At 39.6% G+C, this 15,539-nt stretch overlaps 1 protein-coding gene across 1 annotated transcript in view; it reads right to left on the bottom strand.

The window, feature by feature from the left end:
• Window positions 1–15,539, bottom strand: part of COL21A1 (collagen type XXI alpha 1 chain) — a 128,464-nt gene that overhangs the window by 55,706 nt on the left and 57,219 nt on the right. The window contains exons 11-13 of the mRNA XM_020781776.3: window positions 3,829–3,882; window positions 3,638–3,691; window positions 2,560–2,613 (exon numbers count right to left, since the gene is read on the bottom strand). Coding sequence (XP_020637435.3) covers window positions 2,560–2,613; window positions 3,638–3,691; window positions 3,829–3,882 — 162 coding nt within the window. The remainder of the gene's footprint in view (window positions 1–2,559; window positions 2,614–3,637; window positions 3,692–3,828; window positions 3,883–15,539) is intronic.

Here is a 15,539-nt window from a genome sequence, read left to right as displayed (position 1 = left end):
ATACATGAGATTAATATTCAGGGATGGGGACTCGATTCAAGTTGGACTTAAGTCAAACCCGGTGACTTGACTCGGACTTGACTCAGGGTGTGTTTTTCTTAAGCATTGGACTCAACTTGTGACTTGGAACTCACCCACCCCTCCCTTTTTCTGGGGAAAAATAGAGCCTGTTTTTAATAGGGACACCGACTTGGGGCTTGAGACTCAGGACTTGGTACCAAAGACTCAAACTCGGACTTGGGACTCAGACCCAAAGACTTGCCAACATCTCTGTTAATAAATATTCTCTTTCCCAGATAGAGACGCCTCAGACTGCTCCAAATATTTCTGCAGGCCACCTCCATCACCCTTTAAAACGCATCCCTGACTTCACTTATAACAGCCTCGAATCATTATGCAGACATAAGCATGCTGGTAAAACAAAGTGGGAGGGGAGATGAAAAAACAAAAACAAAATAGTGTAGCACTCCAAAGACTATTTTATTTTATTTCAGAATTGTGTAGTGGAGAGAGACTAGGATTCAGGAGTCCTGGGTTCAATTCCCTGGCTATGCCATGGAAACCCACTGTGGGGTAGATCTGGTAAAATTATTCCTTAAATATCTCATTTATCTTTAAAATCCTATTAGGAGTCTTTATAAGTTAGTTCTGATTTGACGGCACATAGCATTTTATTTCAGTGCAAGCTTTTTGTGGATCCAAATCCACTTCCTCAAACACACAGACTTTTTTGTGGACTTTGATCCATGAAAGCTCACACTGAAATAAAATGGTTAGTCTTCAAAGTGTCACAGTGTCCACTGTTTCCCCCTTCTTCTTCTTCTTCTTCTTCTTCTTCTTCTTCTTCTTCTTCTTCTTCTTCTTCTTCTTCTTCTTCTTCTTCTCCTCCTCCTCTTTTTGAAGAAATCGACTAAGGGCCTGATCACACCTGGCAAATGTACCCTACTTATCCCCGACTTGAATAAATTTCTGGTCACACAAACTTGGCCATTATTGAATCATTTTCTTGTCCAGCAGTGTACCTGATGTTTATTTATCCCTCACCAAGAGGGTTGTGTTATGTTGTTCCAGTGTGTGTCAAATCATTCCTTGCTGACATTGCATGTGTGAACGTCAATCACACCAGGGGAAACGGAGAAGGGAGAGCATCCAGGATCAAGGCACCACCTTGAAGAAGCGCCAGCAGTGGGTACACCCGGTCTTTGGCCACGGAAGGAGGGAGGGAGCCATGAGATAATGGAAGCCATATGGAGGAGCCTCAGAGCGATCCCACATGGGGAAACTGTGGGGCAAGAATGGGCCCTGGAGGAGGAGTAATATGGGAGGATGGGTGCTGTAAGCACTTCATCATGGAAGGTAAGGCTGCTAATACCTCAGCTCCTTATAAAGCCAATAAATAAATAAAATAAAATAAAATAAAATAAATAAATAAATAAATAAACAAATAAACAAATAAACAAATAAATAAATAATCCAGACTACAGCTAAAGACAACAGGAAGCAACCAATGGAGCAAAGGGCTCAAAAAATCAAGCCAAGCCATAGGGTGTAAGCATTAGGTGCTTTAGCCATAAAATAACCTCTATGACATATTTCTACAACTATAAAGGGGCTACACAGCCTCAGGAAACCTGAGAGGAAATAAATTGGTTCCACGATGTAGCCAACCATGATGTTTCAAATAGGAAGAAATAAATTGATAATGGTAAAACAAATGGGAGCATTCACCTCAGTATATATACCATGTGACCAAGATTAAGCACAACAGAGGTTATGAAATGTATCATTAGAACTGGGGAACATTTGGCTGATGTGATCAGGGCCTAACACAGTTATTTCTTTAGCAGTTCAAACACAAGGTGTTGCCAACCAAGTACAAAAGAATGACAACTCATGTGCCTCCACTGTATGAGCATCCATTGGTACTAGTTTATAGCAAAAACAATATGAAAGGGTTAAATACAAAGAAAATACATAGTAGGCTCTCTGAAATACTAAATAACTGCAGACAATGATTTTACCCAAGAAAAATTTTGCACTGATGTTAGGCAATAAAACAGATGCCAAAAGCTCTTCCAAATAGTCTGGGTTATAAACAGAGCAGACCAGTTTCTATGATCAGAATAAGGGCTACATTGGACAAGGTTCCACTCATCACTGAATCACAGCCTCTTTAACAACACATACAATACTTACTCCAGAACTAGATAAACAGAAAATGGTCACACCATGAAAGGCTGCAACTTGAGCCTATTTGACAGTATTTCAACCCAAAGTTTCCTGAAAACAGAAGCATCTGGAAATACTAACTACAGTGGTGCCCCGCATAGTGAAGTTAATCTGTTCCAGGATTAACGTATTAACGTCGCTATCCAGATTTGTCACTATGCGGGGGGGGAACTCGATAGGAATGCAAAAAACCGTGTCGCAATGCAGATCCGTCGTTAAACGGTGCGCTCGTTATGCGAGGCACCACTGTACTACTTTTGCTCCTGAAAATTCCTTGATTCTTTTTTTTTATCATCCTACCCATTGTTACAAGAAGCATTTGGTTTGAACCTTAGATGCTGGCATCCCATGTAATCCGGGGAAACCAGGAAGTCCACGTTCACCCTACAAAAAGAAGGAAAAAATGTGGTATTATGAGGTGGTATATAAATATACTTCAACAGAACAAAAGAATAGGAAAATAGGCACCACCTTTTGAGCAAAAGGAATTTCTGTGTTCCATATGGCCTGCTTCCTTCCTAATACTGACAATCACATTCTCCTGTCAATGCTCTCCTTCAGCTCTCACATATGCCCCAAAATAGTTGAGCACAGCTTCCCTACATTCCTTATCTGGTCATCGCATATTATCCTGAACAAAGCACTAGCCATTCAGACTTAAGAACTATCACTAGGAATATTCAGGTTAGAGGAAACAAGTAGAAAATCGACATGGGCTCAGATATTTGCCAGGGATGATTCTCTACAATTTGAATTCAGCCAGGAAGGAACTATCTGGAGTACGCAGAAGAATCAAGGGCAGAACTATTTAGGATTCAGGTTGTCCTTCTCTCTGCTGGTACCACCAAAGATTTCTGCCTTGGGGAACACTGTCACATTCTGGGCTCCTGCCAGTCATCTTGAAGAACCATTCATTATGGATGAAAAGCACTGACAAAGCAACTACTGTATATTAGTACACGTCTCTATAGGGTTGTGGGTAAAGACCGGGGGGGGGGGGTGTTAGCTCTCTTTGTTTATGATTTGGCTTCTCTACTATTTATTGTTACTACCAGATGTTAAATTCCGCACACACACACCCCTTTATGATTTATTTGGAAGATCATCATGACCTATTTGAGCAAGACAGCTTAATTTACTTAAGCAAAAATACTATAAATCAATATAAAACCAATAAATGCCAATGCTAGGTGTCACAGCTTTTTCCATATTCTCTGAAAAACACTCCAAAAGGAGTCATTATTACAGTACTACCTCCTACTAAAACTGAACAACCATCAAGAATTTTAAAGTAATAGAATAGCATGAGAAATTTCTAACTGTCTGAAAGAGCTTGGGAACATTTAGAATACCTGTATATAAGTTTGTAGTTAAAAATAGGCACTAGAGTTATTAGAAGTAATCTTACCTTTTTCCCATCTGGCCCAGGTTCACCCTTCATGCCTGGAAGCCCACGTGGTCCCTAACAAAGAAGTAACATGTATTAGTAACTTTTATTGGCTCTTCAATGAATTCCCCTTTAATTTACACTTAGGATAATCACTGCATGAGGATTTAACTTCAGACCTTCTTGACAACGAAGGGGCATGAGGAACTTACTTGAATCCCTGGGGAGCCTGGAATACCTGGAGTTCCTGCTGTTCCTTGGTAGCCCTAAGGGAGCAAAACCAAAATTATATCAAAGTATACTCAGCAGATGACCATTATTTATTTAAAAATGATGTTTTTGTAGTTCAGTCCTAACACATGCTGCATCTGGATCAAGTTCTCAGGGCTGAATGCAGCAAGAGGTGCAAGTTTAAAATATTTCTTCGAACAATGTTATGTTAACATCACCAACAGAAGCACCACCAAACATTCATGTATGTATGTATGCATGTATGTTTAATTTCCATCACATATTTCTCCCAGAAACCAGAAACCCAGTCCACTGCAACAGACTTTATTAAATATATATGCTGTACAGTAGTGCCTCGCTTTACGATTGCCCCGCATTACGACGAATCCGCTTTACCACGATCTTTTTGCGATCGCAAAACGATGGTCTAAATGGGGGAATTTCACTTTGCAATGATCGATTTCCTGCTTCGGGAACCGATTCATCGCATAACAATGATTTTTAAACAGCTGATTGGCGGTTTCCAAATTGCCGCCAGGTAACTAAAATGGCTCCCCGCTGTGTTTAGGGACGGATTCCTCGCTATACAGGCAGCAAAAATGGCCGCCATATGAAGGATCTTCGCTGGACGGTGAGTTTTAAGCCCACTGAAACACATTGAAAGGTTTTCAATGCGTTACAATGGGCTTTTTATTTTCGATTTACTATGTTTTTGCTTAACGGCGATTTTCTTGGAACGGATTATTGCCGTTAAGCGAGGCACCACTGTATCTGTGTATAGCAGAATGAAACATTAAAACAAAGATAGCAATTAAAACAATAAAAATAATAAAAAAATGATAAAGGTTCTTTAGTGGTCTTGCTTAGATACACATAATTAGGTTCTTTCAAGTGGATGGCAAATTGAGATTAAAACCACATGAAGTCTCTCCCATGTGAGAAGTCACTGTATTTGTTGTGCAGCCACAAGAAGAGGTTATACACAATGACCAGCCTATATCTTTTAGGTTTCAAGTGATTGGGATTTAAAATGGCCAGCTTACAACTATGTGGCTTTTCAAATCCTCTCCTCTCTCAGTAGAGTTAATAGTGTGAAGACCTGTTTCTCCCACCATGGTGGTTATATGCAAGCTGCTGCAGCACACACCTGGCTGCTCAGGGGCCATGGAGGATGATACTCAAATTGCTACTCTTCGATATACTAACACAACCATCCAGTCACTAGAACCACATAATCATAGAAAGCAGCTGCAGATTTCTCATAACTGAACAAATGATTATTAGAAACAACTGATAGTACATGTTCGTTCTTGTCATGATTAGCATGGAGAACAGGATTCATAAAAGTAGTCCTTATTAGTCTGTTTCTACATGTATAACAAAGTCAAAACATAAATAAGAAATCCTTTTTGGTTTGTGGGGAAAAAAAACTGGGGCTTAAATCCAATTGCTAGATGTAACGACAGCAAACCTGCTGAATCAAATGGGAATTAAAAAAAAAAAACTAAAATTTCTTTCTACACCCAAAACAAAGGCAAAAGATATAAGAGCAAAAACTGGGACAGAAAACAGGTAATCTTCTAGTTCAGTGGTTCTTAACTTTTGAAAGAAATGCCCCCTTGAGCCATTGAGGAAGTTATCATCACCCCCCCCTCCCCGCACTGATATTTATTTATTTATTTATTTATTTATTTATTTATTTATTTATTTATTTATTTATTTATTTATTTATTTATTTATTTATTTATTTATTTATTTATTTATTTAAGACACTTAAATCCAATGACCCCCTGAAAACAAAATTCAATTCCAAGAAAATGAAATGCCCCCAAAAAGTAACATTTAATGATTTAGTTGCAAGTGAATTTTAAGACACAAAAAGAAATATAAAAAGGTCATAAATACAAACTGCAGTGCAGGAACTAAAAATTTCAAGATGAAAACTCTGAAACTAAATGAAGATTGGAGGAAAACATATATTCATGCACACTGTAAAAAGGCTGCAGCCATCTTCACAGGTTTGGCTTGCTCCAGCGCCCCCCTACCACCCCCTTTCTGCTCCAGCGCCCCCACGCCCCTTTTCGTTTTACCGCCCCCCTGAAAAATGAAATCGCCCCCTGGGGGGCATTATCGCCCACGTTAAGAACCACTGTTCTAGTTCACTCTTCTAGTTTAAAGGGAGGGTCTCTCACCCATTAGTCCCTCTGCTGTTCAAGATCAAGCTGGATAAGAAACATCACAGTGCACCAGAAGCAGATCCTCACTGAATCTCTTAAAAATAACTTCTACAAGTCTCGTAAGAAAAATGTAGCTAAACTAAAACTACCCAAATCCACAGAAAATGGAAACTCTCTCGGTTTACATAAATTGTTTGATTATGAGATTTGCTGATGGCCACTCAAACCCACTCAAGGGCATTAAACTCAATGGCACCACGTATATCAAATACATCAGAGAACATCACTGCTCTATATCAAACGATTCAGATTTATTATCATTCCTAGTTTCGCAGAATCACTGAGAATTTCCAGTGTTTGATTAGTATCTCCACTCCAGCAATGTGTGCTTTTTGAGCAGCTTGGCTGCACACACTACAGGTGGTTAAAGATATTATAGCAGACTCCTTCCAGCAATCTTATGTAGCCACTTTGAGAAGTTGGAAGCTTCTAGCGGACAAAATCCTACAGAGACGCACTGATTTGATAATTGCATCATTAGAAAAGAAGATGCGATGAAACACCCTGTAATACAAGTATGGAATAAACAAATCCTAAAAATAGTGCGGTGAGTCCCACATAAGCCAATACATTATCTTCAAGTTTTATCTGGCAGTATCCACTGGAGTACTGTAGTATCTTTACGTGAATCCTGAGACACAGCTAATAGGCTGGGAAGGCAGGTCATATAAATGAAGAATTATGTTCAGCCTTTTCAAAAATAAAAGAGCTGCTTTTTAAAAAAGAAGGAAGCTCTCAGACTTCGTCTTTAAAATTTTGCAAACGTATCTGGCTTTTATACAAAGCACACTGTGTAAAGAAGGCTCAGCTTTAGGTCATGAAGAATAAGAGAAGTACAGAACTGCTGGGCAGAAACTTAGTAACAATATCCTGCAGTATTTTGCTAAGGGAAATGCTGGCACCACCAGAAAAAAAGTACTTTATTAGGTGAGACATTTGATATTGCTTTAAGAATTTCAAGGACAACAATCCACGTGTAGTCTGCATCTGGATTATTTTGGTAAATCCAGCTCTGCCAGGCCATTTTAAATTTGCAAACCACTTAACTGGAAGGAAGAATAACTATTTTATAAACTACCATTCGAAAAGGGGGCTACTGGTGTACATCCCTTGAAAGAAGTCAAATTCTTGACAGAAAAAACAATTCAGTTGATGGAATGTTGTAAATGTAATATATCTTGACTTCAACAAACACTTTGACAAAGTGCTGCATTGTATTCTGATTAGCAAGCTAACTAGGTGTGGCCTGGATAGCACCAGTGTCAGATGGATACACTGTTGGTTATAGAATTGTACTCAGGGACTGTTTTGTCAATGGCTCCTTCTCAAACTGGGAGGAGCTAAAAAGTTGGCTAACACAAGGCTTAGTCCTGGGCCCAGTTAATTACTTGGATGAGAGGTGCAAGGAACATTTATCAGATTTGCAGATGGCACAAAGTTGGGTGGAAGACAGGAACAAAATTCAAAAAGATCGAGATAGGTTTGAGCACTGGGCTGAAAGCAACAGAATGAAATTTAACAGGGATAAGTGGCAAAGTTCAACACCTAGGGGGGGAAAAACCAAATGCACAATAACAAGATGGGAGATACTTGGCTCAGCAAAACTATATGTGAGAAAGATCTTAGAATTGTTGTAGATCAAAAGCTGAATATGAGCCAACAGTACAATGTGGCTGTAAAAAAAGGCAAACACTATTTTGGTTGCATTAACAATATACTGTATAGTCTTACAATCCCATGATTACTAGGTCCCCAACCCCATTCGACACTGGTTAGGCCTCATCTAGAGTACTGTGTCCATTTCTCCACACCACACTTGAAAAAGGATGCCAACAAATTGAAACAAATTCAGAGGAAGGCAGCAAGGATGCTCAGGAGACTGGAAACCAGGCCCTATGAGGAAAGACTGAAAGAACTGGGAATGTTTAGCCTTGAGAAGAGAAGACTGATGGCAGATATGATAGCACTTTACAAATACTTCAAAGACTGTCATACAGACAAGGGGCAGGATCTGTTCTCAATCTTTCCAGAGTGCTGGACAGACAATAATAGGCTCAAGTTACAGCAAGTCAGACTTCAGCTGATTATCAGGAAAAAAACTTCCTGACTGTTAGAGCAGTACGACAATGGAACCAATTAGCTTAGGAGACTGTGAGAGCTCCAACACCGGAGGCACTCAAGAAAAAATTAGACAAGCATCTGTCAGACATATTTTCATTTGGATTTCTGCACTGAGCACATGGCTGGATTCAATGGTCTTATAGGTCCATTTCAACCCCATTATTCTATGATTCTATTTTCCTTATATTTGTCCCATAAAAGAAGGACCTTTTTTAAAATAGAAGATATTGACTCATAAAAAGCAGGCTCTCAGACAGCTAAGAGCTTCCTACATTTTATGGCAAACAACTAAGTAGAACAAAAGCTCAGTTCCCATTTAGACTGACATATCTATCCTACTGATAGTATCTTATCATCAGATAAATACATTTTCTTGTTTATTTAGAACGTTAGTACCTTGGCTTTTAGTGGAAGATGAGAGAAGTTTTAACTGCTTCTCTCATTGTTTCTGCACAGAAGAATTTTTTGCTTCCAATGATTTTAGTTAAACTTATAATCAAGAGATACATACAGTTCAAAGGAAACAGGACTAACTTGATGTATATTGGGCAAAATCCTGTTTCTAACTTTCCACCCAGCATATGTCATAATGTACACTGATTAAACTCTTCCTAACTCACCCACCCCATTGTAGGTTCTGAGGCTCCTCTGGGTTCGTTTTTTGCCCTGGAGAAGCCTCTGGGAGCCTCACTGCTGGATTAGTCATGGTGGTCCCAATCCCAGCAGAGATGATCCATCAGCATTTTTTCACTTTTAAAGGATCCCCCTCTTCCCGAAGCTCCCAAAGGCTTTCCCAGGGTGTAATGGAGCTTGAGGGAACCTTGGAACTTAAAATGGGTGTTGGTGGTGGATAGGAAGCTTTTAATTAGCATATATTAAACACATCCAGTGCCCAATTTGGGTTACACCAGGCACGAAGTTACACAACAGAATGTTGTCTATTGTCGGGAAATGCCTGCTTTAGATCTGCATTTTTAAAGCCAGGAAAATCCATTTTGTTTAAGTGATGGTGCATGGGAAGTGCAGTGCTAGGAAACGAATGGGCTAATGCTTTCCTACTGTACCATCTTCCTGATTCAGACCTATAGTATGTGCTGCAATAAATAGTCTTGTGGTATCTTAAAGATTAAGGGCTAAACCTGGTGTTATGCAAGCAGTTTCTACAGCCTCCTGAATCTACTCGTCATGGTCCCCGACCCACTGAGCCTAGATTCAGGGAAGGCAGATGTCTACAGAGGGAGCAGGAAATCCACCTAAAAGCAAAATCATTCTGCTCTGGAAGAACATTGCTGAAAACAGTCCTAACTCATTTACTAAGGACAAGTTTCCAAAATCTTTTGGCACAATGGAGCCATTAGATTTTAAAATATTGCAAAAATCTTTGCAAGCTGTTTTCTGGCACATATATATTTTCCCCAATTCAACAGAGAACAGTGTTAGGGGCAAATCGAATCTGGAAAATCCCCCCTACATCGTAGTTTTCTTTGTCTGTCTTTGTTTGCTCATTCTGGGCAGGAATTTGATCACAGATTTCCACTCTGGCCCCTGTGTGTTCTTGGCACCCAAGATAAAAAGGGAAGGTTCCACTGTACATAAGCGAAAGAACACACAATGGACTCTATTTCAGAATTCTCTGTTTATTTCAAATGATCCACCACTGCACCCCATATACTTTACCTGTCAGAAGCACCTTTCGTCTTCTCCACATAAACATTCAAACTGGAAATGACTGCTGACACCCATGAGAAATTAGTTCATTCCACCTTGCCAGCAAAGATGCCCATGAGAAATTAGGTCTGCATGCATGGAAGGAAAATGGCTCTACCTCAGTGGAATATTCCATCATATTTAAAGTTTTATTGGGCTTGAGATGTATAGTTTATTAGAACTGTCCACAGAGCACAGCTTCAGCAGGAAGAGGCACCCAGCATCACACCTTTTCAGAGCGGAGGGCTTTTCATTACTGCATTTCTATCCCTTTGGTACAGATGCTATGGTGGCAAAGCAATCCTCTCACAGGAATAATTACTTTTACAGACCAATCCTCAACTAAAAAGAGGGGGAAATGTTGGAAGTCAATTCCACCAAATTCAAAGTACGCTTGAGACCACAGCCTGTGAGCTATGACTCACAAGGGTCACTGAGTTCAAGGTGCTTAAGAGTTTTCAGGACTGCAGCCTACACACAATGAATGACTCATAGAGGAATTCAGCTTTGAAAATGCAGTGCCATCCATGGAACAGAGAGTAAAAATTCTCTACTCAAAAAGCAAGCACAGCTGAGTTCACTGGGAACTTCTCTTCAGTGCAGCCTGCAGCGTAACTATATGGAACAGTGGTGGCATGAAGGCCACAAACCAGGGATGCAAAGGCTCACATTGGTTAATGGCCTTGTTTAGTTCCTGTGGGAACTAAACAACTTGACTGGCTAGACCTTTGGTTTGATCCAGCATGGCTCTTATTTTCTCTGAAGAGCCACCAAACCCAGTGTACATTCCAGCAGATAGTGAATGACAGGCAAACAAAAAACACTGCCAGGTCCACTCCAGATGGACCTTCCCCCATTGAGTCACCCACCTGCAACTGACCTGTAGAAATCTACTTGGTTTTAGTTCCTAGTACAGCATATGACTTTATTATTCTGATATTAGAGGTAAGAGTGGTCTGGTAGTGCAGATAGGCAGGGTATAAATCAAATAAAAAATAAAAAATAAAAAAATAAAAATTAAAAAATAAATAAATAAATAAATAAATAAATAAATAAATAAATAAATAAATAAATAAATAAATAAATAAATAAATAAATAAATAAGCAAGCAAGCAAGCAAGCAAGCAAGCCATCAAAGCATTTGTGTTGCAGAAGATGACATATCAATAAATTGGAATCAAATACCAGCGACAATGTTTTTTGAAAGGAGATGTGGATATCTAATGTATGGCTATTTAATTAGTACTCAAAAAATTCCTGTATCTTCGCTCCTGCCCCCCCCCCATATGTTATGAACACATGCAGACTTATTTGGGCAATCGTAGTTTGTCAGTTTTCAGAGTGTGGCTTTTCTCTTACTAGCAATACTTGGAAGACAAGCACATTGTCTCAGAAGTTTCATTCCTGGAGTGCTTCCAAACAATGCTCTAGTTCAGTGGTCTCCAACCTTCGACTACAACTCCCAGAAGCCTTCACCACCACCTCTGCTGGCCAGGATTTCTGGGCATTGAAGTCCAAGAACATCTGGAGGCCCAAGGTTGGAGACCACTGCTCTAGCTGATCACGTAAGAGCATTGTCTAACTCAAGGCATTGTGCATGGTGTCCAAATGGTGTCATCTTCAACCTGTGAACCTGCCCTGTTTTCTTAGTGTTTTTTTTTTCCTTTAAAAAAATCTGCTCCCTTAGAAAGGCAGAATTGCAATGTGATGTATTTTTATTCACAATGCTAGAAATTCTCAGGAAAGCAACAAACAATCTATTGTACCTCCAAACAATCTATTTTGCTCTTATGCAGGACTGTTTGCAAGTCTTTATCTCCAAGGCCCGAGTCTGAGTCTGAGGTACCAAGTCCCGAGTCCCAAGCCCATGTCCTTATTAAAAACAAGTCCCCCCCCCCAAAGAAAAAAAGGGTGAATGGATTCTCAGTCATCTGTCAAGTCTGAGTCATTGAAAAAACACCCAAGTGACTGATGGGACTTAAGTCTGACTTCACAGCAAGTCCTGCGACTCACATCCCCATCCCTAGCAGTAGCTATTCAGGCTCCTTCCTGGTGTGGAATATAACATCACACTATGCTGTGTTTTACTTATCATTTGTCCTGCTTCAAAGCTGATTTTGTTGTTATGGGCCAATGATTCAAGAAACAGATCTCAAACATATGTGCCAAACTTAATTTCCATTTCAAAAAGATCAATGGATTTATTATATTGCCAAAAAAGAGCGAGAGTAAGTGAAGCATAGAAAGTTGCATATGAAATGCTGAACAGACATGTTAGTAAGAAGTCAAAATTCATTTCCCTCACTCAGGTGAGTTTAAACGCAAGTTTATGTAAAGCCTATTTCTTTGAACCTAAAATGAAATTCAGTATCATGATCCCAACCTTCTACAGCTGATTTCGGTCCCAAAACAGAAGTCACATTTAGCTAGTTTATTTTTTTTAGTGGCATGTCCAGCACTATCCTATGCATATTTGCACAGATGAGCTCAATGGAGCATACTCCTTCGTAAGGTCTACAGTGGACCCTTGACTTACAGACGGCTTGACTTACAGACTTTTTGAGTTACAGACTTCTCTGGCCGCAAAATTTAGGTTTGACTTGCAGACTGAGATTTGACTTACAGACCAGAAAAAAACCAAAATGGAACAAAAACGGCCTGTTACGGGATTAATCGGTTTTCAATGCACTGTAGGTCAATGGAGACTTGACTTACAGACTTTTTGACTTGAGAACCGCCTTCCAATACGGATTAAGTTCTCAAGTCAAGACCCCACTGTACACTGGATCAGTGCCTAAGATAGTATGCACTTCAGATAGATTATGACTAGTATATTTTAATTTTCTGTAGTTCTCAACCTAAGCATCCTACTTTTCTAAAACACTTTTATTAAAAAAAAAGAATCTTCAGTATGGTAAATTATGGCTCATCCAAGGAAAATATACTGAAATGCCAAAATCCAAGGGCAGACACATCAAAAAATTTTATTTTTCCTCTACAGTTCATTAAACTGTAATTTATATTATTGCTAGGAAGATTAGTTGAAAACTAGAAGCAAAAGCTACAGCAAAGATGTAGACTGCAGAAGCATTCCAGGATACCAAAAGGCTCTCTGAAACCCAGCAAAGAGAGGCTAGAAGTGGTATTGAAAGTGTTAAGAATAGCACATAGCCTTTCCAGGAAAAGACTAGCTTCTGGTTATTTCATTGGTTGAAATCCTGTGTGGAGGTCATGTTGATACAATAGCTAGAATCCTGTTGTACTGCTATGCAAAAGATGTAAACTTGGAGGTAAATTGTCTAAAGTTAAAGAATCTTCATAGACAGTAGCTGTTGCACACTGATTTGCATGACTCAGATGGAACAGATAACATCTATGAATATTTCTTAATTTGAGACAATTTGTCTCCAGTTATGCCTTTTGCATAGCAGCTTAATGGGATGGCAGCCAATGAATCTGTAACTTGCTATGAACTAAGTGCTCTGTCTTTTAAAAGGAGAACCACCAAGCTTAACTTCTTATTCAATCTTTGGAAAATAAACTTCTGTCTCTGTTCTACAACCTACTACAGTTTACATTTATACCCAGTCCATCGGCTAAGCAGTTTAAAAGATCCCTATGAAGATTAAATTTCATTAGCTCTGGCTGAAGTATTGCATTACTAAAATCATAAATGAGTGTTGTTTACCACATTAAACACAGACAGTAGTAAAAATCCTCTTGCTTTTCTCGAGGGAAATTGCCTTAGGTTTAGAAATCACCATAGACATTACCTGTTGTATGCCGAGTCACGTAACTCAACATGTAACTGATAATGTCTAAGGCGATTTCTTAACCTGAGGGGCTTCGCCTCCCAATGTTACACCGCTTGCAAAATTACACAAAAGGAGGTTCACCAATGTGTGAAGAAAGTTGTTCACTTCTGGCTTCTTTCATGATACCAGTCTCCCATCTTCAGTGAAGGAGTGCCACAATTAGGTGACTGACTTTGAGCCAGCTGCTATTTCTCTCAGAGACTTACTTCACCGGGCTGGTATCTGGATAAAAATGGGGAGACCAAATGCAACTCGGAGAAAAGGCAGAACAAATGTAACAAACAGAATGTTCATTTGTGGTTAACCATAAAAAGTGTTTGTGCTGATTGAAAGCAAAGCTCGCAGACTTAAAACCAAGACTTGGCTGGACCAGGAGCATAAAAATTCTGATATCTGGGACTTACAAGACACGGCACTGAAAAAAGTGATTGTAGAAATCCAAACCTACTGAAAGAATCTTAATCTTAATTGCAGTGGAAAAGAAATGTCCTTCCTGGCAAGGAAACTAACTGGTATGGTGGCCAGAGAAATCTTTTCGTAAGAGAGATAAGGTGGGAAATCTACATTATAGAGGCAGCAAAACTTCTTTCTTTTTTTGTCATTCTTGAATGAAGACCAAGATGAGGAGCCTCGTGGTGCAACAGTTAAACTGCTGTACTGCAGCCAAAACTGTGCTCACGACCCGGGATTCAATCCCAGGTAGCCGGCTCAAGGTTGACTCAGCCTTCTATCCTTCCAAGGTCAGTAAAATGAGTACCCAGCTCACTGGGGGGGGGTAATGTGTAGCCTGCATAATTAACTTGTAAACCGCCCAGAGAGTGCTTGAAGCACTATGGGGCGGTATATAAGCAGCACGCTTTGCTTTGCTTAACTACCTCCCTCCTTGCAGCTATAAATGTGGTTAAGAGAATTTTAATGAACTTTGGGATTGACGTTGCCCTCTCCATTTGATAACTACTATGTCTGTAACCACAATTTTCCATCATATCAACAAGGAACACAAAACAAAACTAAAGCAAAAAAACCAAACAAACAGATATTGTAGCACCTTAAAGACTAGCGGCTATACAGTGGTGCCTTGCTTGATGACGATAATCCGTTCCAGCAAAATTGCTGTACAATGAAATCGTTGTCAAGTGAAAGTAAAAAACCCATTAGAATGCATTAAAAATTGGTTAATGCGTTCTAATGGGCGAAATACCTCACCGTCCAGTGAAGATCCTCCATAGGGCAGCCATTTTCTGGTGCCTGTAATGCGAGGAATCCGTCCTTAACACAGTGGGGAGCCATTTTGCACAGCGGGGAGACATTTTGAAACCCAATGATCTGCTGTTTTCTGAAGCAGGAACCCAATCATCATCATTTTCCTATTTAAATATCGTTTTGCGATCGCAAAAGTGATCGCAAAAACATCGTCGTGAAGCGATTTCGTCGTGGAGTGGGGTAATTGTTAAGCGGGGCACCACTGTATTTTTATGTAAGCTTTCATGAAACAAACCCACTTGTTCAGACATAAGAATACAGAACACAGAGACTACGTGCAGAGCTCTAAGATAAAGGGATAGGGGTGTTTGTTTGCATTTCACACCTAGTCATGATTTAAGATTGCTGTTTAATATTTAGTTCTTCTGAAGCTTGGTTCTGTAAACATCAACAATGATTAAAGGAAGCTACAGCAGCAAGAACAATATGTGGTAATGTAGGGAATGATAGACTTTACCTACTGTATACATAATGGCGTATTACATTTGCACCAGTGCAGTTAATGTTGCAGCAGGCATTCTCCATTACATAGGAAGCATATCCTCATAC

Source organism: Pogona vitticeps, chromosome 1 (assembly GCF_051106095.1).
Source record: "Pogona vitticeps strain Pit_001003342236 chromosome 1, PviZW2.1, whole genome shotgun sequence".
Lineage (NCBI taxonomy): Eukaryota > Metazoa > Chordata > Lepidosauria > Squamata > Agamidae > Pogona > Pogona vitticeps.
Note: the sequence above shows the minus strand (reverse complement) of the source record. Positions and strands in the feature narration are given on the sequence as shown.